Source organism: Bombyx mandarina, chromosome 04, assembly GCF_030267445.1.
Source record: "Bombyx mandarina strain Sakado chromosome 04, ASM3026744v2".
Taxonomy (NCBI): domain Eukaryota; kingdom Metazoa; phylum Arthropoda; class Insecta; order Lepidoptera; family Bombycidae; genus Bombyx; species Bombyx mandarina.
Window position 1 is genome coordinate 16,998,616 of NC_143211.1, and position 26,155 is coordinate 17,024,770.

General features: G+C 36.0%; 1 protein-coding gene across 1 annotated transcript; it reads right to left on the reverse strand.

The window, feature by feature from the left end:
• Positions 1 to 96: 96 nt before the first annotated feature.
• Positions 97 to 25,791, reverse strand: LOC114253344 (uncharacterized). Its single transcript, XM_028188192.2, has 6 exons — positions 25,639 to 25,791; positions 10,957 to 11,074; positions 4,562 to 4,774; positions 3,583 to 3,825; positions 1,163 to 1,369; positions 97 to 534 (listed from the first exon to the last, which is right to left on the reverse strand). The coding sequence occupies exons 1-6, from the start codon at positions 25,647 to 25,649 to the stop codon at positions 376 to 378; spliced, it is 951 nt and encodes a 316-aa protein (XP_028043993.1). The 5' UTR covers positions 25,650 to 25,791; the 3' UTR covers positions 97 to 375.
• Between the last annotated feature and the right edge of the window lie 364 nt (positions 25,792 to 26,155).

Sequence of the window (26,155 nt, forward strand, 5' to 3'; positions counted from 1 at the left end):
ACACAGTCACATATATGTCAGGATACTTCAAATTTTCTTTATGAAATTTCTCACATCCATCCATCATTAATTCAAAACAATAAAACTGAAATTATATAGTTTCAAATTTTATTTGATCTTAACCAAATCATACAAAAAGACTAGCTTAAAACTAATTTGTAACTTAACAAATCTTTTATTATCGTACATAAATAAGATAAGATAACTTAGACATTAAGGTTTTTATTATTTACAAATTCCCATTAATTACAACCAACAAGGAGCTTTTGAAAGAGAGTGTTGAGAACACAGCGATTGTTGCTATCGTTTCAAATCGATAAAACAAAAAATAACAATATCATATATCAATAAAGATTTTGATTGTATTGTGAGAATCTAAAAGTCGAAGTCGTATGGGCGTTGGGGACGTCTCTGGCCCAGAGGAATGTTCACCTCCTCCGCCGACCTGAACACCTGGGCAGGTTGAGGCCTCGGAGACGCGCGGAGCTGCTGCAGCTGAGGCTGGGGCTGAGGGTGGCGACGAGGGGCTTCTTCCTGTGAGACGAGCATCAGAAATTACCATCACACTTCACACACTATTATCTGACATTATTATTGCGAATTTGTATTTGATAGGATTTATATTAAAGCTAAGCTAGCGTGAAAGTAAAATGGAATCGGAGAACAAACTTAAATACTTTCTCATATTGAATATTCATAATAAAAAGTAGATTAGAAAATACGAAATTGCTCATACATTGTTGTTGTCTATATGTAATAAAAAAAACTGGATAGAACTGTTCGGTTTATGTTGTATAAAATATATACTTTCCGATAACTTTGTATACACGGAAAATTATGAAGTACTAGCTTTTCCCGCGACTCCGTCCGCGTGGAATAGTTACTTTGGCATAACGCTAAATTTTACCCCCCAGTTCATTTACGTAGAATGTGAAAATATTTTGAAACCTTCTTTATTGGTGCTCGACTTGTATCGGTCTCATGATGTTATATAGCCTATATATAGCCTTCTTCAATAAATGGGCTATCTAACACTGAAATAATTTTTCTAATCGGACCAGTAGTTCCTGAGATTAGCGCGTTCAAACAAACAAACAAACTCTTCAGCTTTATAATATTAGTATAGATTCGCTCGAAAAGTGTAAAAAAGTCGATGTCTGACCTCTTCCTCTTCCTCGTCCTGCTCGTACCGGTCGTCCCTGTACACCTCGGCCGGGTAGTACCGGTCCGAGTACTTGAGGGACACGTTGGGCTTCTTGTCCACCTCGTCCTGGTTCACCGGCCGGTACAGGTACTCGTTCACGAAGTGGTACTTCGACGACTTCTGGCAGATGTTGTCGTGCGTCGGCGGCATGCAGATCAGGTGCACCTGGGAACAGGACGCGTGTGACTGCCGCTACGAGGAGATATTGTTGCTTATAGGTAAGCAGCGGCTTGCCCCTGGCATTGCCGAAGTCCATGGGCGACGGTAACCACCCACTATCGGGTGGGCCGTATGCTCGTCTGCCTACAAGGGCAATAAAAAAAAAAAAAAAAATAATTTAATTTTGATAGAATATCTCACGTGGGCACCAAATTCGAGATTGCAACGTAAAATTACTTTGCCAATTTTGTATTTGACCATCCAATCTATACTTTCAATAGGCACACGTCTAAAGTCGACTTAGAAGGGAGCGAATGCTGTCATGACTTTATATCGTGTACAGTTGTAGGATTAAATACTACCCAAAAAAATTATATCTCCTATTGCGAAGGATTAATGTTGCAACTGTCTTGCTTGCTTGGAACAATTTCTTCCAAGCAAACGTTTATCGAGAGAAACTAACACACACAATAATATGCTGTCTTTTAGTTGAAGACAGATTCTGGATCATCAGAGTAAAAGTGAAACTGAAATTTCGAATTGAAAAATCAGCTATAAGTCGTTATAAAAATTATGCTCAATGTAATAAATACATGTAACATTATTATTGAGAGGTATGAAGCAACAGATGAACAAAACAAATCGTTTTACGTATAAGTAGCAACTTGCCTCTGATTATTTTTTACTGGTGGTAGGACTGCTTGTGAGTCCGCGCGGGTAGGTACCACCGTCCTGCCTACTTCTGCCGTGAAGCAGTCAGGCGTTTCGGTTTGAAGGGTGGGGCAGCCGTTGTAACTATACTGAGATCTTAGAACTTATATCTCAAGGTGGGTGGCGCATTTTATTGTAGATGTCCATGGGCTCCAGTAACCACTTAACATCAGGTGGGCTGTGAGCTCGTCCACCCAGACAGGCAATAAAAAAAAATTTATGATAATAACAGATCTGTCCTTATTGATTCGAATTTTTCAACATTTAAATTAATAAGATAAATGGCTCAAATGTATTCATTTATTTAATTTTATGCGATTACACTCGTATATCAGGAGAACGTGTCTTAAATAATTGCCACGAACAAATTCGCTTAGATAGAAATTTAGAAGCAAAACACTTTCGATTTTGTCTCTTAAGTTTATGCCATTTAGAAATGATCTATGTTTTAGTAAAATGAAACCAAGTCTTCGTCCACAGATGGTCTACAGTTAATTTATACTAATATATAAATCTACAGTGGTTTTTACCGTGCATCCGATTGACTTGAAACTTGGTGTCCATGTAAAAAATACATGTACTTAATGAATAGGCTAATATTTATATGAGTGTTGGACTCTCTACACCAGTAGCGGGGGCGTCAATGATGAGAATCTTTGTGGGGGTGAGAAATAATAATGTTAATTTTAAATGCCCAGCGAAGCGGACGGGTACAGCTAGTAAGCCTATAAAAACAAACAAAAAACTATCAATTCGATTCTATTACACAAGCGATACCTAATTGTACAGTCGCAGAGTTGTTGCATGTAAATGAATAACAAGTAACTAGTTGTTAATTTCTATTGAAGGTCGATGCCCACACGGCGTTGTGATTCATGTGTTTGGCAATTGTTTTAAATCAAGGCTTCGAACGATTGCAGCGAATCTTGTCTTAATTCGGGCTATGGTAATTGGCCATTTAAGGTCTGGTATGCTATTTATCCGAGTGTCTTCGCAGAGTCCTTAAATACTTCGGTCACATTGCAAGAAAGGATGGTAGCAATCTCGAGAGGCTCATTGTAACCGGTAAAGTGGATGGGAAAAGACCTCGAGGTCGCAACCCAATACGTTGGTCCGACCAGATCGGCACCGCTCTTGTTTCCACATTTCACAACGCCCTCCACACCGCCAAAGAGAAGAATAGATGGAGAAAGATCGTGCGTGTGAAGGTGATACAAAGGGGTGGTCACGACCCTCAGCAATGAGGAATACGACGCAAGGAGGATCCTATTTATACTGGATGTTCCTAGTTGAATAGACACATATAGTTATTTTAGCATTTTAAGTTTGAAGGGTTGCATAGCAGTATAGTGTTGAGACTCTCGCCTCATGCCTCAAGATGAGTTGCATTAAATTTGTGATGTTTCGACACGAAAGACAACACCAATGGACCAGAGCTACATACCTAATACTTAAGCCGATGTCCATTGCCCAGCCTTCGACTCTATCCGTTTACAAAATATTCTTACCTGGTGGAATGTGAAGCCGTCCGGGCAGATCCAGGAGTGCTTGACGCTGTCCTGGCAGTAGTGGAACACTTCGCAGTTAAGTTCCTCGTCAGCGTAGTAGCCGGTCTGTTTGCCGACGCAGTTGAACTTTGACTGTTGGAGCAGCTCAGAGAGACGGTCCGGCTCCTCCTTCTCGTCTTCTAGTTCTTCTTCGACTTCTTGGAGTTGTTGTTGTTGGTATTTCAGTGGTCTTTGCTCTTGAGGCTGTAAAAATATATTTATTGTACTAGCTATCAGCCCGTAGCCTCCTGTGCGTGGATTACACTTTAAATCGCAGATCCTGATAGATTGCTTATATCAGTTTAGAGCATGTTTATAACGAATTTCGTGGAAATCAGTTGGTGGTTTGAGCGTGAAAACGTATTAAAGTAAATAGAGTTAGTAATCTTTTAATGAAATAAAGTCTATATTCTGGTCCAAATTAATATAAAATATCATTGGAAAATTGATTCAGTAGTTCAGAAGACGTGCGCCAATAAACGAACAGAAAAAAAATCCAAAAATTGTTAGTTTGTTTTCTGTATCTCTTCTTTCGTTACGTCATATCTATTTTGATTACTTTTCTTCAAGATACAGACATACCGGTTTAAACAGTTTTATTAAATTGGTTATACCAATGTCCGATTTTATCCTTCGCAGATAATTAAAAAACGAATAGAGTTGAAGATTATCGATAAGTTTGATTACGTTTATTTTTCATAACGACAGTACATTGTAGGTTAATTGCCTCATGGGTCGGAAGGAGACTACCATTATGCCGATACAAAACATTTAGTGTTTCATTTTAGATGTGTATTAGAATTACAAAAGTAGCGTGAGAAGCTTCTTAACTTAATAGATAACTTAAACGCCACGAGCAGAACAATTAAAACTTACGTAACTTATAATTGTCACTAATAAATTATTATTTTTTATAGTGATTATTGATTTATGACCTTACCTTTCTCTGGACAGCTCTGACGGGCGCTCGAGGCTCTTCGATGTAAACTTGCTGTTGCTGCCTGGTAGGTACGACGTATTCTTGCTGCTCCTGCTGTTGTGGCCGTTGTTGGTACCCAGCCAGCTCAGCCAGGGAAGGTGTTGGACGGAAGCCGCTGGGCAGAGCGTTGTATGCAGTCGGCGTGTAAGCACGCGGACGAAGATTCCTTGTTTCCTGAAAATAGTTATTTGTTTGGTCAATATTACGATACAACGTAGCTTTAGGTATAGAGGCCGTCAATTATAATATGCAATTTCAGTGTATTCATCTTTAAGAATACATAATAATTGTCATCACTATTACAATAGAGATGATCTATAACATCCCTATGTCTAAATGAAAGACGCTCTTGCAAGAAAGAAGAATATTTTCTACGGATACTAGTCTTACTGTTGCCGGGTTATCCTTTGGTGAACCTTACCTCTCTCTAAGCTGGGTGAGGGACCAAACTTTTAAATTGTTAAAGGTGCCACATTTTCGTCGTGCTGACATAGACAAGATGTAACAGTAAATGGGCCGAGTTCTGTTGCAAGAGATAAAACTTCGTTTCAAAGTCCTTAACAACATAATTGGACATAATAGTTTGGATTTGAAAAGTTTTGATACGTAAGATGATTTAGTTAATTTTTAACTCAATTGCACAAGTTACTTAGTGTAAAGTTGTTAATGGATTTCATAGCTACAACAAAATGAATGGGGTCAGCAAATTTAGTCCAGCACACAAGTATATACTGGCGACACTAGTAATATTGATTGCAATAAAAAATAATGTAGTGAATCCGAATTTTTATTTTCAAAAGTTCTTAACGTCGCGCTTGATTGGGTGTTGAATGTGAAATGGAAAATTTAATTTTGTCGACAAACTTTTATATAATTACGTACCTAGCTTGCATAATCGTGTATTGAATAGCTATTATGTGGCAGTAACTCAGTACGAGAATAATGACTGTTAGAATCGACAAATAAAGAAAAAAATATAAGCATCATTGGACTTTCGAATTGACTCCATAATGATATAATTATTCGGTTCATTCTGTGAATTTTGTTTTGAGCTTTTTAGGTGACTTTTATGATTTGGTTTTTAATAGGTTACGGATGTATTGGCGGAGTGCTTACACAAGATATTGGGATAGGCAAATTCAAAATGAGAACGATACCGCAACGTTGTACTAAATATAGACTTACGATTTTTGTTTCAGGGTGAGTGGCGGAATTTACGTTGTTGATATCCACGGATTCCGGTAACCACTTAATACCAGGTGGACTGCGAACTCGTTTACCCGTATAAGCATTAAAAGTACCTGTTATGTAAGCTACCTAATATTGTTATGTATCGCAAAGTTCACAAATGCCCTTTTTTAATCAACGTCGGCAGTTAATCTAGAACGGTAGGTTGGTTCGTTGGGTTTGGTGGGTAGGGTCTTAAAGCATCCTTGGCCCCGCGGTCTACTCCCAACATCTGCAGACCGTCAAGTTCCACATACCCCAGGCGCCCCCTATGGGTGGAAACCTCGCACGAGGTTTGGCCCCAAACCCGAAAAAAAAAGTTTGACTGTATCCTTAGGATTGCTGATGTCCATGAGGGTCGGTAACCATTTAAGTGGATCGTGAGTTTGGTCTGCGTGCAAGACTGTCTTCAATTAAACCAGTTTTTTTTTTCAATAACGCGGCTGCGACATTGTCGTTATAACTAAATACCTAATAATTATTGCATAAAAAGTTCAAGTCGGATATTCGGAGGCGATCGTGCGAGACGACGCGACAGTTATGTATTTATAAAATCAATTGTGTTATGTAGAAATTGTATCACGCATGAGGCGGATTTAGAGGGATGTTTAAATTTAATTTCATTATGAAAGATGTTGGAGTATTTTGTAGTATTACAAGAGCTTTGTGCAAATAAACGATGATACACATCATAATAGTCATAATCTTTTAAATAGGTACTTTTATGTTTGAATTGTTTTAAAATTATTGTATTATAATTAACTATGAGTCAATACGTCAATAAAATTATAATTCCTATTTCAATGAGAGAGGCTAACTCGTGCGAATTTAAGATAGTTGTAAAAATTTAAATCGGAATAATACTGTATGTTTTTTGTCAATTTTAAATTATGGCCGAGTACAGCCCTGGCAGCAAGTCAGCAACCCGGGTGAGAGGTTTTTGTTAGAGCTTTGACTGTCATAATTTATTAACCGCTGCTCGATTGCATCTCCGATTTCTTTAACGATCTATTAATAAACACACTTTTACTCTCATTTATAGCATTTTTTTTATTGCTTAGATGGGTGGACTAGCTCACAGCCCACCTGGTCTGAAGTGATTACTGGAGCCCATAGACATCTACAACGTAAATGCCGCCACTTACCTTGAGATATAAGTTCTAAGGTCTCAGTATAGTTACAACGGCTGCCCCATCCTTCAAACCGAAACGCATTACTGCTTCACGGCAGAAATAAGCAGGGCGGTGTTACTTAACCGCGCCGCCGCGCACTCAGAAGAGCATCCTTCAAACCGAAACGCATTACTGCTTCACGGCAGAAATAAGCAGGGCGGTGTTACTTAACTGCGCCGCCGCGCACTCAGAAGAGGTCCTACCACCAGTAATTTACGCACGATATTCCTTCACCGTGGAAGTCAATCGCGAACATTTAATTTTGTTGAGTACGTATTTCATTAGAAAAATTGGTACCTGCCTGGGATTCGAATACCGGTGCATCGCTCAACACGAATGCACCGGATGTCTTATCCTTTAGGCCACGACACGACGAAAGGCATTCGTAAAACCAGTTACAAACAGAAAGTGGTTTACATAAAAAAACATAAGGAGACATTCATTCAATTAAAATTTGTTTAAATTTGCGAATAAACATTTTTTAATGAACACACTGTATTACCGTGAACCAAGAATAAAACAAAAGAAAAGTAGATAATAAAGCTATAACTAACAATAACTCCTTTCGTATGTCTTCACGCGTAAGCAATTAACTTTACTAGTGATCGTCCAGGGGTCGAAATTCGACCATAATTAATTTCAATTATAAGTTTGAACATTATTAAGGTTCTATTGTCAAAGACTATAGGTACTTCTATAAATCACAAATTTCGCCATGGTTGTAGACAACACTGTAGACAAATAAGATTATTGGACAAACAATATTAATATATTCTCAATTAGACCACAGACTTTAACAATAAACAAAAGAGGATATACGTGTGCGTGTGTCAAATACATGGTAGTGTGTGTAATGTTTTTCTTATTGATTTAATGTGTTTCTTATGCATAATTTTTAAAAAATATTAGCATTCTGCACTCCTTATCTATATAAACTATAAGCGTGGAAAATATCATACTTCTTCGACTGCGTAATTTTCGTAAAAAAGGCTACAAAGTTTTTGCTTCACGTATTTATTAATAGATTTTTTAAATGACTTTTGTTCGTTGGAAAATATTTTTGTATTGAAATACCTACATTAAAACCCTAGAAAGGGCATATAGAGTTACAGATAATACCGTTTTTATTGTAATCTCTCCTGTCTATCGCAAGTTACGTCGCGTGCGAGTCGAGAGCGAACAGCCACATTAGCATATTTCTCACGCGATTGCGTAACAACTGATCGCAGTAGCTGGTGCTATTCGTATAATACCCGTAAATAACGTTCTACGCTTCCAAGTCTTTAGTTCATCTATGATTTCCTGTTCTACTTTAGAGTAAAACTATTCGGTGGAGCGAATAATAAAATAAATAAAAGACAGAGGTGTCAAGGGACACCCGGATGGAACGAAGTTCCTTTCGATTAATTAGTGAAGGAATTGTAATTTTTTTTTTAAGTTATAATAATAAATTACGGCATTATGAAGAAAAAAAAAACAATACTATGAACTAAATTACTATTGTTGAAACGCTATCTCGAGAAACTGTACTCATTACGCGGACCAATCGGATACGAGCAATGTCACGCGATAAGCGCCTACACGTTGATTGGTCAGAATGACGGATCTAAAAAGTGTCGTGACAACTTTTCGTAAGAATTTTTTCCGTCTAGCCCCCTTTCACAACGCGCGATAAGGAACTTCGTTCCAAAAACAGTTTTTATTCAAGTCGCGAGGCAACTCTGAAAAGTATCGAGCTATATACCAAATATGCACATTGCGATAAAGACGGCATAATTCATGAATCATTTGAAATCGTTTGACTAACCAAATGAAACAGGTCTACGTTCCTAAGCACTATCAAATATCTATACAGTCGTATTTCTGTGACACGCATAATTTTGAGAGAATCGCAAAAGAACATAGCTGTTGTGGTCAGTGGAACTTCACGTTTTTGGGTTCATGCTAAGTTGTAAATACTATATGCAATAAACGTTCATTACCATTCTTTAATAATATAATAAAATACGGGTTTGCGACTTCTTATTTATCCAGGGTGCTTAGTGCAAGTGTTTTAACGCTCTCGATAGCGTAAAAGTTAATTCAAATTTGCATGCAGTTGGAAAAGCGCCCCTAGCGGCAAACGTTCAAACTCCATAAATTTGAGTACCTAACTTTTACGCTATCGGCAACGTTAAAAAATTCTCACTAGGCACACAGTCCGCTAAGCCGCTTGCTTATCTAAACTAGTTAAATATTGATGAACAAATACAACACTACAATCAAGTTTAATATCAGGTGCCTTGAGATCGTCTCTCCATTTTAGGACATAAATAAAAGTACGTTGAAACGCTATTCCAACGAAAAAGCATTCGACTAATTGGGACAAAGTAATTAAATGCATATAAAACATGTAATCATTGAAAAATCAAATGCAATATGAAAATAATATTGAAATTTCTAAATGCGATCCCCTTCGATTCAAATATTCAATTTACCGCTACTTTTATTGAGCGATATAAAATTCTTAAAGTTAATAATAAAAAGTGATTTGCTTTCCACTTTCACTGCACCGGCGGCCTTGTGTTAGACTAATTCACACAGCGGGTCGTTTAAAAATTGCACGTAGTAGCGAGTTAGCAACACTGTTGCGGTCGATATTTCGGGCATATTTGAAATGTTGCCGTGAAATCGATCGGCCGCATTGCTTTCGTTTAAAATTTCTTTATTGCATACTCTCAAACACTTTCATTAGAATGCGACCTGTTTTTCATTACTTCGTGTTATTAAAATCCGTATGTTGGATTATAAATATACCTACATGGTGCGCGATCAATTTCTGAGATGCATCAGTATTAAATATAGTGAAAAATACCCTGAACAAACTCACTGTGCCAGTCAACACCAACTTTTTTTTTTATTGCTTAGATGGGTGGACGAGCTTACAACCCACCTGGTGTTAAGTGGTTACTGGAGCCCATAGACATCTATAACGTAAATGCGCCACCCACCTTGAGATATAAGTTCTAAGGTCTCAAGTATAGTTACAACGGCTGCCCCATCCTTCAAATCGTACCTACCCGCGCGGACTCACAAGAGGCTCTACCAGTAAATATATAAGACTTCAAGAACATTTATCTTAGATATCTTGTGTCTATACATCCGATCAGTTTCAGATATCTATAGAGCATCAATTACTCGATTCTAACAATCCATTCGGTGTGTTGCTACGCTATCCGGTAATTAGTCTTAGATCGAACGATACTATCATTCGATTACCATTTTCCTGTTTTAGTATTTATACTAAAATAATTAAAGTATGACAACATTTGACATTAGTAGTATAGTGGTGATAAGATATTTACTATGTTAAGTGAATAGTTACTCGTAAATGCCATAGTTAAAATTTTTAATTTAAGGTGCTTTTTGAATGATGATACTCTCCATTTTTTTTTCATTTCAGCGCCATCTAAGCAGTTAATATTTCAAACATTCAATGACTTATTGTAGAATAATGGTAATTGATAACAGATGACAAAATTAAATTATATACCTACGTTTTATATTTGATCGAGCCAATAAACAAATACGAATAAAAAATACATATCATTCAATATTATTCAGTATTATTATCTTTATATTTTTTTTATTGCTTAGGTGGGTGGACGAGCTCACAGCCCACCTGGTGTTAAGTTGTTACTGGAGCCCATAGACATCTGCAATGTAAATGCGCCACTCACCTTGAGATATAAGTTCTAAGGTCTCAATATAGTTACAATGGCTACCCCACCCTTCAAACCGAAACGCATTACTGCTTCACGGCAGAAATAGGCAGGGCGTTGGTACCTACCCGTGCGGACTCACAAGACGTCCTATCACCAGTAATCAAAACAAATTGTAATGTTTCGGGTTTAATTTTTATTACACAAAAATAAATAAATAAAACAGAATGAATATAGGAAATGGCCCATTTCTTACCTCCTGATCCAGAGCCAGTTCATCGCTGTCTTCCTCCACTCCCACGTCAGGTATACTGTCTTCTTCATCCGAAGCCATCGCCACTCCGACCAGCAAAAGCGCTAAGAGAAAACTCCACCTGGAACAATTAGAATAAATTGCATTTATTTTACGGTTTTATTTATTTACTACGCAAATGGGTGAGCGAGCTCTTAAGGCAACTGGTCTTAAGTGGTCACCGATGCGCATAAACATAACAACGTGAATGCCGCTGGAAGGAGCGTTCCTTCACACCCCAGATTGAGGTTTTAAATGCGAGGTTGTATTTTTTTTTATTGCTTAGTTTGGTGGACGAGTTCAAAGCCCACCTGGTTTTAAGTGATTGCTGGAGCCCATAAATATTACAACGTAAATGCGCCACCCACCTTGAGATATAAGTTTTAAGGTCTCAAGTATAGTTACAAAACGGCTGCCCCACCCTTCAAACCGAAACGCACTACTGCTTCACGGCAGAAATACGCATACATACATTGTATCCGAATGTCTCATCCTTCAAGCCGGGACGTATGACTGCTTCGTGGCAAAAATAAGCAGGATGGTAGTACTTTGCCGTATAGAATAATCTATATTTTTTTTATGTTAATTAGAATAGATTAGATTTTGAAATTCTGTAAATCATACATAGACATTTAGCAAGAGTTTATAAGATTACTGTATCGTTAACGTTCGTTAATGCGTGTGTAAATTTTCAAGTTAATCGGACGTCTGGAATTTCATGACAATTACGTTGGAAGGTCGCGTTTCATAGATATTAAAACCACTTTTACGATTTAAACTCGATTTTTTTTAATTTACTACGAATCTACAACTACGAAAGCTAAAGAAAATACTATAACAGAAGCGTATTAAAAACACCGCCGTGCGTATTCGGATTTCGTATGCGTCCGACCCATTAATCAATATTTTAAATAATCTGTTCAATGCACTGTCAGTAAAATGTCGACCGGTGTTACATAAAAGAAGTAATTTCTCCAAAACGGCGACGCGGTACGCAGGGCGGTTATATAACGACCAGCTGTTGTATTAAATTAGTGCAACACACATAGCCGGTGTACTGTATTAAGTGTGTAATTTGTGGCCAGAGAATATTATGTAATAGGTCCCTTATATGCCTTAAGTATGCAACTTCGGGTATTCAGCTTCTGCTGCCACTTTTAGAACAATTTTATTTTATTTTTTAGGATTGACGGGTTCCTGCTGGCCCGGAGGCCTTTCCGGTTTCACCAAGAAAGAGGGGGGTGAACAAACGCTCAGCCAGGAGGGGTGGGATTTGTTAACAGCTGCCCGAGCGCCTCCGAAGGAAACCTAAAAACTTGAGAGCAGCTGTTTCGCGAATGAATCTACTACCGGATTGGAATGGCGACCCGATGAAAAGATCCGGCGAGAAACTCAGCGGGCTGATGCATGAGTTAGGTAGCATGTCGAACACTTTGTCGAGTTCGACGAGTACGATTACCGGGGTTCCTAAGCTTGATCCTAGTGTTAGAGCTGAAGGCGTCTAGTGCAAAGGTTATTGGATCTGATGGATCCGTAAGGACGTGTCTAGGGCAACAATTTGACTCTATCAAGCTTATTGAGGAGCGTCTACACTATGTGATTCAGGGATTACCTAATTCCATGGATGAACATCGGTGATCACTTTAAAGTAAAAGTTCGGATAGCAATGGAAAATGAGTCTTATCTCAGAATAGAAATACGTATGTCGTTTTATAAAGGACTGTCATGTAAACGCGTGACAGATCGCAAATACCAAAAATAAATCGGAATATGTGTGTTTATGTCCGACCTGTTGGCGTAGTTGTTAGAGTCCCTGATTGCTAGGCCGAAGGTCGCGGGTTTGATTTCCGTAAGCAAATATTCGCGTGGCAGCCGGATATGTGTATGAGTCTTGGGTTCAAGTAGTAGAAAAAATCCTAATTCAGGCCAAGAGGAACATGTTCGATTTGTCTCTAGAATTTATCATTGTTATTGCCATTTAATTTAGTGAGATTCGTGAGAATTTAAAATTAGGTTCTGACAGCAGTGCTATTGTGGCTACTGTAGTTTTTGAGGATAAAATCAATTAAGATAAGGCGTAGTAAATAATGTCTCAGTTAAAAATATCAACAGTTAACTACTGTCCAAGTATTATTTAGAAAAAGTGCCTAGACGTGTCGATAGTCGCAGGAACTGATTTGAAAATGAATGGTTGGACGTTCTACGTCTGATATACAGTTTTTTTATTTTTTTTTATGCCTTTTTAGGCAAACGAGTGTACGCCCCACCTGATGGTAAGTGGTTACCGTCGCCCAAGCCTTGTTTGAAGAAGGGCATGTCATAGCGCTCGGGAAACACCGTGGAGGGGAGCTCATTCCATAGCCGGATGGTACGTGGCAAGAAAGACCTCTGGAAACGCACTGTGGATGACCGCAGTGGCTCCTGGTAGTATGGCTGAACTCTACTCCGGTGGCGGGCGGTGCGATGGTAAAAACGAGACGTTGGTATCATCTCGAACAATTCCTCAGAGCACTCCCCATGGAACATGCGGTACAAAATACAGAGGGAACCGAAGTCCCAGAGTGAAAATTGAAACATGTAGAATAGTTCTGTCGTCCAGTTCGTGTAGTTCGTGTCTACCCCGGTCAAATTTGACACAAAGTTTAATGCTATTATTCCTGATTGATTTGGACGCGGTCTACGGCAGAAATAGACAGGAAAGCTCTATATTTTTACCTACTAAGCCGACTAAAGCGCGTTCTTCTACCAGTGAATTGATAAAATCATAAGTTCCATCAATTATTTCAATGAAAAGCAAAATTCAAAACCATTTAATTTTGTATATTAAAAATAAAATTACCTATATTCTTTTCCGTTATTACGAAATATTAATTAAGTGTGCAAATCAAAATTGTCGTTACCGCCATCACGACGCGACGACCATCGACAATTAAAATGACAAACTTTAAATGGTAAAAAAAACGAGTCGAACAACAGTAATTCAACACGTCCATAAAACTGTCGATTATGTGACCGATTTAAGTGGGTCAACGGAACACTGCGACGTACATGTGTGAGATAAAAACATTGCAATGTGTCGCGTAACCCAGGCCTGTCCCAATGGTATTTATTTAACTTTATCGTAATTAAAGTCGATGGATTGCTGTAACTATTTTTATGATTATAGGCGAAAAAGTCGATTGCGCAACGTTTTTAATATGTTACCTCGGGCCCACAGTTCGATCCTTAAACCCTCAAGGGTCATCTCCTAACTTCTACTCCACATTTCGAAGCAACGCAGCATAAGTTTTACAATGGTGTTAGGGTTTCGTAGCCTTGGTAGTTACATACATTGTTCTCATTCTTGAAGGATCGTTCCTACAGTGGTCTACAAATTGAGTTTTCAGACAAATTAAAAGTATCATATGTCCAAGCTGGTCCAAGCACTACATAGTTTTTGTTATCGCCGCCTCGGACGAAGTCCATATTTGTTACAGTGAAATCGGTTTTTGGAATAGTTCCCCCGACGCATTATTGGCAACATTTAAATATCCATAAATAGTTCAAATCGTACCAGTTCTATTTCAGAGTCCTTTCTTGATAATCACGCGAAACGTGCAAGCTCATATGGAAAAATGATGAGGCTAATCGCTAAATGATTTATAATTTTGTTTACAGTGTTTTTCCCGGACATCTATGATATTTCTAATTGGGAAAAATTTAAAGAGCGTAGGTACTACATAACCTACGTCATTGTTTCAAATTTTATAAATTTTTTAAGTTAAAAGACGTATGGAATTTAATATATTTTTTATATTTATTTAATTAAGCTAGCAATGCAATAATACCAGACGAAAACGCTTATATAACACCTCCAATTTGGGTAGAAGAAAAAATATTCCAAAAATTATTAAGCATAGGTTTTTTTCAATGAACAATAGAAGAATGGTTAAATACTCATTTAAAAATCCGTGGCGTCCAACCGCATTAACTATGTCAATACCGAAAACGACAACGAACAAAAAATTTTACAGTTATTATTCAGGTTTTATCAAATCTGTGCTTGAAAAACAATTTAAGATATAAATCAGATTTTTAAATGAAATCATTAATTTCGTTGAACTCAATTAAACCCAAGCTTTTTTTTCTACCTATGCTGACAGTCTTGAGAGGCTATGTCAGTGTTACCCTAGCGTGTAGGTGAACTAATATAGAAATTAATTAAATATTTAATAATTAATTAACTGCTACTACTACTACTACTATCCATCCCTGTTCCCGTTATCTGGGGTCGGGTCTCCTCTCTCTACGGCGCCAGGCTGATCTGTCCTGGGTTGTCGGTTTTGGCAATTGGGCTTTCTTAATGTCTCTTTCGATGTTTAACCACCAGATCGATGGCGGGCGTCCTCTACCTTTCTTTTGTTCTGGCAAGCTTAATGCGATTTTCACTAGATGGTCTTCGTCCCGTCTCATGATATGGCCATACCATCTAAGGCGATTTTCCGTCATTTTCTCTGTGATTGATGTGACTTTAAAGCTCCCCCGTATGTGTTCGTTCCGAACAATTAATGTTACTAATTAATTAACAACTAATTATAATTACCCTAGTAAGAGCAGTGCTTCGCAGAATCTACCACCGGATCGGCAACGCGACCGACCGGGTGGTACACTACCCTGACTTACAAACAAATGCAGGTTTTAATTTTAAATTAAGATTGATGAGTATATACATTTTTCTGTGCATATGCAAATTGTGCTTAGCTGCGCCTTAAAACCACAGACGTAAAACTATTTAGACTTCACAGTTGTAATTAAAAAATTCTGTTAAACCATGTGTAGCGGTTAGTTCCGCAAAATAATTGTTTAGTTGAACTTTCGTATTTGGCCACTTCTAAAAGCTGCAGGAGCAATTAAAAATCTGACCTTTATTTAATGTTATAAACGTGTATTTTTTTTTAATTGCGTATTCTATCGGTGGAAATATAAAATTGGATATTATTATGTTAACACCGCATTACTGCTGCAAAGGATTTCCTGAGTCTAGATAATATTAATATGGCCACATGCGTCATCACTTAGCTAATTTTAATCGGTCGCTCTGGATATTTAAGGGGCTATGGATTGCAGCGATTTTCTTATTGGATTACACATGAACATTACAGTTTACAAACTACATTTTAAAACATAGCATCCGCATCACGTGCCTACATAAACAAACAAAAAAACCATTGGCACGTTTTGATGCTTTCTCCATCGGAACCATCGAATCGTGAAATGAAAACTTACCTATTGTCCAATATCTCTTGAACTACCGTTTGCAACTGAACTCACTAAGAGTATTATTGTTCATTTATGTTATATGGTATCTGATCCGTGACCAAAGATTGTGTTAATGCACCTTGCTAACTAAGCACGTCGGAATGCGAAATTCTAGTGCACTTTCGATTGCAAACGATTTGCGTTCCAAACTTTAAATACAATTATGGAATAGGAAAGGTAATTGAAAAAAAAAAATTGGTAATCTTTTGACTATTGTTGGTTCGACTCTCTGGAAACTTCAGCGTGTAAAACCGAATAGTACATGTTTTTAATATTTTAATTACCTATGAAATAAATAAAAGTAAAATATATACTTACTCTAATACCTAGAGGTATTTGTAACACAGATAAAGCACTATCCGTAAGCAATGTAAATCCGTAATAAGTTAGAATGTGTTAAACCGTGTCGCCTGTGACTCATTTCGGTTTCAACCGCCTTCACTTATTCTAAAGACAGAATTCTGTTAATAAAATTTGATTTGTTTTTTATCATTCAAAAATCAAAGGTCAGCCGTTTAGTTTTAATAGAATCACAAGCAGGATTTGTTTCTAATACCAGATCGAGTCGTGACACTTCTTTCATTGTCAAGTCTAACGCAATTTATAAAGCGAACTGTTACGCCATTATTAATTGCATTTCGTGTAGCCAACGTTGTCCATTTAATATAATCTTCGTGCTAGAAAATCGTTTTTTAACTATTCTATTTGACTTTGAAACGTTATTGAGAATACGGAAACTGCGTAAACTTGAATTCGATTTGTAGCACGCAATTTTCAGTTGCTTCAGTTTTGTTTTGTAATTGTAATAGACTATTACTATATTAGTTTTGTGCAATTTCGCTAGAGAATGTTTTTTAATTTACTAATTCAAGTGAAAGAAAAAAAATCTTATTGTGTTACGCTTGAGTTGAATCTAGGAGGAAAAATTTTTATAAAGAATTATTTATAAATCTGTCAAAGGAGGATGACTTGATTAATAAAGACTTAGGTTGAGAAATGAGAAACTTTGACGAGGCAATTTGGACTGAGCTTCTTTTGTGGCAGAACTAATAATAGTGATTTGTAGCTGAATTGTCAAATATCATTCATATTCATGTTGGTCTTGATGGACATACGGAAATTACCACTCGTGTGGTACATCAATCATGAATGTTGTCACTTGAAGTCGTCTTGCATTCAGTATGAATGCAATATGAAATATATCTATAATCTCATTTTTTGCTAGCTCGTGATACTTTCTAATACTAAAGTGCTAGCTTGACCGGGACTACAAAAACTGTAATGTCAAATACGGAGAAAACTGTAAAATTTATAAAACAATTGCAAGATTACCCGATCTAAGCTTATCGTGATTTGAAATGGGATTTGGATCCGCTCACAGATCAGATGCGCCTGAGGTGGTACTAAATTAAATCATTAAAATTGAGTTAATCGAAATCTAGAATAAAATTAAATTAATTAACTGACGAATCTTACAACATTCTGTACAACAGTATTACAACAATCTGTCAATTCGTTTCGTAAAAATATTTTGTCACTGTCAATTCAGGGAAGGTAGTACTATGAGACCACTTTTTTTTTATTAGATTTCTTTTGCTACATACTAAATAATAATTCCTTTTTGTACGTAGAATCTAAAATGTAAAACTCACATATTATGGATCAGGTCTGAAGAGATATACATTAAGAGAATTCAAATCACAGTAAATGTAATGAAGGCTTTCTTTAAAATCTGTAATGTCATTCTCAATACAAGACTTTCGCTCAGTGTAAATGCGTGCGTAAATCGTTTAATTATTAATGATGGTAAACTCAGTCACCGTTATTCGGCACTTAATCACGAACAAATCCTTGTGTAATGGCATGTGGATTTTAGACACCATTATCACGTTTCACTTTCGTTTGCGTAACAATCTTGTTCAATCAAGATTTGGTTTTGTAAATATAAATAAATAGGGAAAATATAGTATAATACAAGTCTTTTTAATAGTAAGCCGAAGCATAATAAATAACAAAACTTGTTATAACTTATTACTTACACGTATATAACTTGTAATATCTCACCATTATTAATTTCATGCTTTGTTAGTTTTTATTTTATTAAAATATATTTTCCTCCGTCTTCCGTCGCGATACCATCACTTTCTTCTAAATTATATTATATATTAGTAAAAAATTACTTTATAATCTTACTGGTCAAAGGTACAAGAGTATTTGATATGGCAATTCACAATAAATTCCCTTAGTCAGTTTAAGTACTTTCAATACTAGGGTCTTAGGTCAGTATCGTTTTAAATTTGGCCTATTGCTACAGTTTCGTACTTGACTTTATGGTCGTTCTAATTACCTTTATCATATTGATCAATCAAACATAAATACTGATAGTAAATGAATAGTTAGCCATTTAAATTCCAATTAATGCCATCATCCTGTTTACGACTTGGATTATTTCAAAATTCCATCGGAATGGTCTAAGTTGTATTGATTTAATTTCAAGGATTTATCAATGTATTTTATGTTTCATCATCGAGAAGTAATGGTTCACAGACAGGCATCGATATATTTATGTTTTCTTAAGACTGAGCTCATACTAGATCAGCTTCTTTATTTAATCATTAAAATAATAATTGTGTTTAAAGTGTTCACTTTTGGCTGTTAGTTCAGATTCTATTCCGGTCAGTAATTTGTTCATTTAAAACTACAGTACATTTGATTTTGTTCCATCATATAACTTCTAATACAGTCCACCTACATTTCTAAGAACTGTATTAATAGAATAGCTGACACAACAACCTGTGTATAGATCACTCGACATCTGTGTCAGTGTCGTCACCAGCTATCAGCCCACAATGTCTAGTGTCAATAGACTGTGGACAATCGTTAATTGAAGACGTTGATTCATTTTGTATCGTTACATTGTTGAATGTGTCGTAACATTACTGAGATTAGTTAAATGTTGTTACAATATACTCTTTAGTAAACTGGTTTGCTTGAAATTTAAATTTCGTAGTGGATTTTTTTATGTTGGCACTTTACAAACCATAATTAGAGTGTCTGTGTAGAGGATGTTTGAAGGAAAATATTTGCCCCTTATGTTAGGGGATTAAAATTTTTTTTTAATAAAAATAGCTTGTATTCCTATCATTGAACATTTATCTCTCTATTAATATTAGTGATAGGTTTTCGATGGTTCATTAGTATTTGGTGACAGGTGGCTTTATAACTTGATAAGTAGCATCCACCGGACCTAATTCGCATTCTAGTTCTTCGGTAGATACAAATCCAAAATTATCCTTTGCCCGCTTAATTTAACAGCCAGATATTGGGTACATGATTGGATGGATAATCGTTGATCTAAACCAAAACATACATGAAGACAGATGAATTTTCAAGATAATTTGATCCGATAAACTGGTTTTGTAATAATTCAAAACGTTTTGTGACTCATGCATATTTGATTATTCATCTAATGCTTTATAATTAACCAAAATCGAAGCAGAGTATCGATTTTATATTATCCTGTCGAAATCGATTTCCGATTTCTTTCCGCGCCTGTTCAATGTTATGCAATTTTCCTGTTAATAAGTTTATTATATCATAGGTCAGTAGCCCTATTAAGTGTTTCTCCTTGGCTTTTGTAATTACACGAATGATTTCCCTTTATTTTAGCGGAAATAATCGCTTTGACTTGTAATCATTCTCGAATTATTTCTGCTGCATAACATCCCTCACTATTTCGTATTGCGTATGTTCAATTTACAAAAAAAAAAACTTTCTAAAATGTTCCTGCTGCTATTTAGTTAATCATTTGATAATTCTCTTTGCCTACTATTTAACAATCAATATCCACTACGCATTAGTTGTATGTACATAATTCTATTAACTCTAGTAATATTATTTAGTTATATCATGTGATATGTTTCCAGGATTTACCAATGTATGTTTATTAACGAAAAATGCATCCAGGTGTGCTTAGTGCGAGTTTCTTAACGTTCTCGCTAGCGTAAAAGTTAACCATCCCATTCCATTCCATACAAATATGAGCTACCTAACTTTTACGCTATCGAGAACGTTAAAAAACTCGCACTAAGTTAAACACACATTTCCTTGTGCTCTGCCGCCTTAAGTTCAACCCTAATTTTAACATCATTTGTTCACATTCGTTTGTAAGCATTGTCTTTTAATTTAAATAGTTGATCCTGGGCAACAAATACATTAATACAAAGTTCTATATGCACAGATCAATCCCTCAGGCAGCTCGGAACATGTATAGGTACTCAATGCAACGGAGTCAAGGTTTACAACTTCTCTATTCGAACAAGATGTGACATTATGTTACATATTATTATGTGTTCATGTGGTTATACGTCTAAATAAATAATTATTCACTGTTGGTGCGGTCTGCGCAAACACCGGTTGGTAGTACCAACCTGCATGATTCTGCCGCAAAACGGTCGTGTTCCAATGGATTTGAAACTTTAAAATTATGCATAATCAGATTTAAAAAAAATTGTCTATACTAATATTATAAAGAGGAAAGATTTGTTTGTTTGTTTGTTTCGAATAGGCTCCGAAACTACTGGACCGATTTGAAAAATTATTTTTCCATTAGAAGCCGACATTGTCCCTGATGAACATAGGCAATTTTTTTTTTTTTGGTTTCACGTGTGTTTTAATGTTTCCGAAGCGAAGCGAGGGCGGGTCGCTAGTAATGAAATAAATTAGTGAAATAACTTAACTCAATTTTACTATCGTTTTATAGTATTAGATCGTTCTCTGACATTTTTATTATTAGTTTCTTCCTTTACTAACTTTTACCACTAGCACAGCTTTTAATATTATTTACTCGTCTCCTATAAGCAGCCTATTTCTTCAGTCTATTTCTTAATACTAATATTTCTATTTGTCATATGAAATGATTTTGGCTTAACAAGAAACACATTGACAGTAAAATAAACAATTAGTATGCCACCAACTACAATGGGCAGTACACACTAGTCCTAAAGTTTTGTTTGTCTATTCTTATTTAGTTTTTATTCAATCATGTGAATTTAAAAACACACATTATTATTGTTCTTAATGTCGTATTGTTAGATCATGATAATTAATATAAAGTAAGATATACAGCGTGTTGACTTTATTACTTATCAATAATCAAGTTCTTATATAAATAAAACTAGAGAATTACCGTTTTTTTTTTTGATAAATTGTGTTGTTTACAAATTATATTTAAATACGAATTACATATTGATATTATATTATTATTTGTTATTATCTTTCCATAAAAAAAAATGTTTAAGTTGATTAACGATAAAGTTGATTATTGAAAACACGAACAAAACAACATTTCTTGAAAATAAATCGTAGTTAGGTCGATTTATCGCCCCCGAAATCCCCTGTGTACTAAATTTTATGAAAATCGTTGGAGCCGTTTCCGAGATTCAGATTATATATTTATATACAAAAATTGCTCGTTTAAAGATATAAAAAAATCCTCTTACCTACGTACACTGAATGCGGGTGTGACTTAGCGTAATGTTTTAGCGCAAGATCATCGTAATTCGCATTTAACGAGATCCACTTGATACTTAGTTCGTTGCGCAACGTTACTTCGTGCGTAAAATAGCTTCTGGTTTAACCACATAAGCGTGATTCTCTATAAGGCTTATTGGTTTAAATTGCAAGTTGTATTTCGTGAAGTTCTTATTCATGCACTCTGATCAAATGTAAGCCTATTCAATATAAGTTACTTGCGTATCTTATTCAAGTTGTAATTAAAAATTATAATCTTAATTAATAATTTCAACTTTTTGATCTATATCTTTTAATGTTCTTGAAGATATTATAAACTTAAAACAGACGCAACGATAAAATCTACGTACCAATTTAATAAAAAAAATTAAAAATGTATGTTAGATTTTTTGGAATGCATGAAACATGATGCAATAAAAATTCATGAACCGAGTTTAATTAGCTAAGTATGTATAATTTTTCATAATTAACAATTAGTAAAAAATATCCAAATTCTTAAGGAAATATTTACCTACCTTGTTACATGTTAATGTTTTAAGATTAGAATTTGTTTTAACGGGGAGAATTGTAACGCAATAGTCAAAAATATGAGCAAATTATATAATTAATGAATAATTACTTTTTTTTTTTTAATGCTTAGATGGTTGGACGAGCTCACAGCCCACCTGGTGCTAAGTGGTTACTGGAGCCCATAGACATCTACAATGTTAATGCGCCACCCACCTTGAGATATAAGTTCTAAGGTCTCAGTATGATTACAACGGCTGCCCCACCCTTCAAACCGAAACGCATTACTGCTTCACGGCAGAAATAGGCGGGGTGGTGGTACCTACCCGCGCGGACTCACAAGAGGTCCTACCACCAGTGATTACGCAAATTATAATTTTGCGGGTTTGATTGTTATTACACGATGTTATTCCTTCACCGTGGAAGTCAATCGTGAACATTTGTTAAGTACGTATTTCATTAGAAAAATTGGTACCCGCCTGCGGGGTTCGAACACCGGTGCATCGTTACATACGAATGCACCGGACGTCTTATCCTTTAGGCCACGACGACTTCTTTGCTTTGGTTAGACAGAGAAGCTGTGAGCAAGTCTACCTAGTGTAGTTATTGGAATCTGAATTCTCCCGGGGTTATGTTTGGTTCGTAGTCTTAATTACCCATCAAGCCATAATGCTTAGCGGCAAAATGGCGGTACCGAATCCTGCATTACACTAGATCCCTTAAACCAATTAATACAAAAGAATGTGTTATAGATCTCTTTTGAGATTCAAATGTCGACGTTCAATGTCTTATTTGTAATGCAATGTCTAATTTTTAATCAGAACCAAGTATATGAAATATCATGTTTCTTACTTCGAAAATGACGGAATTTTCCTATATTTTATATCCTTAGGAAAGAAAGATCCAAACATCCTTAGTCGGTACTTATAATATAAAAGGAATTAGCTCCCTAACTATCAAATTTGGAAGGTTCTACGTCGATGGTGCATAATGAAAAAAAAACAACAATTATAAATAGAAATTCTTAAAATAAAAATAGCCTGCGAACGCGCGCTCACAATCGTGAGGCGCACACAAAAACACTAAAACTATGAACTTATTGATGTTGCGACCGCGCGCACCAATTATGTAACGAGTCTCCCAACACTTTCTTAGTTACACATTACGTTTGCATTTACATATTAGACAAAAAAAAAAAACTGAACCGCTTTAAGATGATAATAAGCAATATGCGTTTAAGTAGCTAATGCGGAACAGCTTACTGTGATATTATATTAAACATATTATGAAATGTGTTCGTTAACTTTTACTCGCAAAGTTAGCAACATTAACGGTACAGAAAACGGAAAGATAATCTCAGCACTGTATTTTCCGAAAGCTACATTTGTAGGTACTTGATTTTCGTGCAGCCTTAACAAAGCACAAAAGGCTTGGATTTGGATTCGATTATAAACACTAATTCGAGCATTTGGATACATTTACCTGCTATTTTCTAGTATCTAAGTATTTCATTTATTATTTAAGTATTTCTTTCAAACAGGAACGCAAGAATGTTTCGCGGTATAAATAGGCACCACTTTACTGCGCGGTTTTTTGTACTTTTTAAAATCCTTGGAACAAAATTCTAAGTTAGACCTAGATCATTTATTTTGGTCACTGAAATGTTTATTTCATAATGCAGATTCGTTACGCAATATACCTTAATAGGAGTAAAAAGTACCTAGTCAATCTATCAATCGGTTATGGGCTAGTTTTTTTATTAGTTCTTGTCCTAGTAATGCTGTGAAATTACTTTAACGTTGTTTAGAACCTTGGCGGCTGGTAATTATTCGTAGAATACACTCGAAATTCCGAAGACGCGGATAGGTGGCAGTATTGGTGATTTCAGAGACGTAAAAAAGCAGTAACACTTGATTTTTTCAAATGTCACGTGACAGCTGACACACGGGATGATCATCGACGATGTCTGCGTCTACTTTCGAACGCGGTTGGGTTAATTTAAAAAAAACTACGATTGTTTTTTTTATTTGTAATGTTAATATCAAGATATTAATTATTTTTAATAAATAAATAATTTTTTTTCGTCCGACCATTTCGAGGGAGTGCGTCCTCTGGGACGTTTGCCCTCTATCTTGCCCGTCATCATCAGACGCTCAAGCTAGTAAGCCTTCTCTTTCGAGCAATGTGTCCAAAGAACTCCAATACTCTATTGATTGGCTTGTTAAATAGAGTTCTTTTTATAATGCTAAATGACATGACCCGGACAACGTTAGGTATGTCTGCTATAGTAAATTCTACAGTGTGTTCATGATCATCATCATTAATCGTCCACTGCCGGACATAGGCTTCTCCCAATTTACAGCAGTGAGCCCGACCGTTGGCTCTCCTCATCCATTGCGTTTGTCGGTGCGCCGTCTCCACTCAAGAACCCGTTTTGGTACAGTGAACGTCGGTTCCACGGCATATACATAAATACATATGTCCAGCCCGCTGCTACTTCAGCTTACCGACTCACTGAACAGACAGTGAGTAAGCTGAATCGTAATTATACATAACAATGGATCTATAAATCGACGAGTAATTTACGAACCAGAGAGTGATAGACGCAAAACTCTTTATCTCGGGAAATATCGCGCGGTTTTTGTTCGTGAACGATAAATTTAAAATTGGTGCAACCGCAGGGTACGTTTATTTATACAATAAAAAAATAAAACAAAATCAAATTAATTGTAGTGGAATATTGTACACTTTGAGGGTCCGCATATGAGTCTTTAATGACCATAGGTATTAAAATTTATGCACCATAATCGAAATATTTAACTTTGACAATATCTACGCAACGTCTATAAACTAACTGACGTGTGGCGTGATACTATTACTCATAAAAATAATAATAAAAAACGAGACTTTAAATATTATAAGGAGTTCAATTCACTTCAATTACAATCAAAGAACGAAACTTAAAGCGTTAAGTATTAGTACAATGAGAAAGCGAGCGATTTCTCATGTTGCGGTACACGAGAAATTAATAGAAATTAACTTCTTGACTGACAATAGACAACAAGAAGGCAAGAAATTTAATAGTCACTATTGAAATGACTATAGAAACAAAGTACAACAGAAAACATTTAAGTAACTGACTTTGGATAAATCATATTAGGTTTAACATAAGTTTTAAATTATTATAATTCAATTTATTTCTCGACTAATTGATAAATCGTGATAAGTAGCACTTCTCTATTTGTGTATAAAGAAACCGAGAAAGTTAATTTTTATTTCTTGCACATAAAAAATCTGTATTATATTTACCTCATTTCCATTGTCACGCACCGAAAAATTATCCGTGTAAAAATTACAACACTGATTTCTGTATACGTCAAAAAGCGCGCGAAATAACCGAAACGCGCCAACGTCTGACGAAACGAGACTGTTCGGGCTAAGTGCTTTCTCCCGGCTTTATAACATGGCACGGGCGGACCGACTTGGTGGGCTAAAGAAAGAAAACGTTTGGCAACCTTAGGTCGGCAGGTACGCCGATCGAACGAATTGACCAGCATTTTTTGCTTTAATTTTTATAGTATCTGTTCTCCAGGCGACGCATCGTATGTCCTTAGTTGGATTTTGTTAATTTTATTTATAGTTCCAGACATGATTCTCGGGTTTTATTCGTTAGTGTGGCAAGCAAACATTTATCTATCTAGATATTAATTTTCAATTTTAATCCTCAGATTTAAATTTGAAAATAAGTATGCACAACCTTTGAAGAGAAAATAATACAGTAAGTACCTACTACTACTAGTTAACTTTTACGAGATCGAGAACGTTA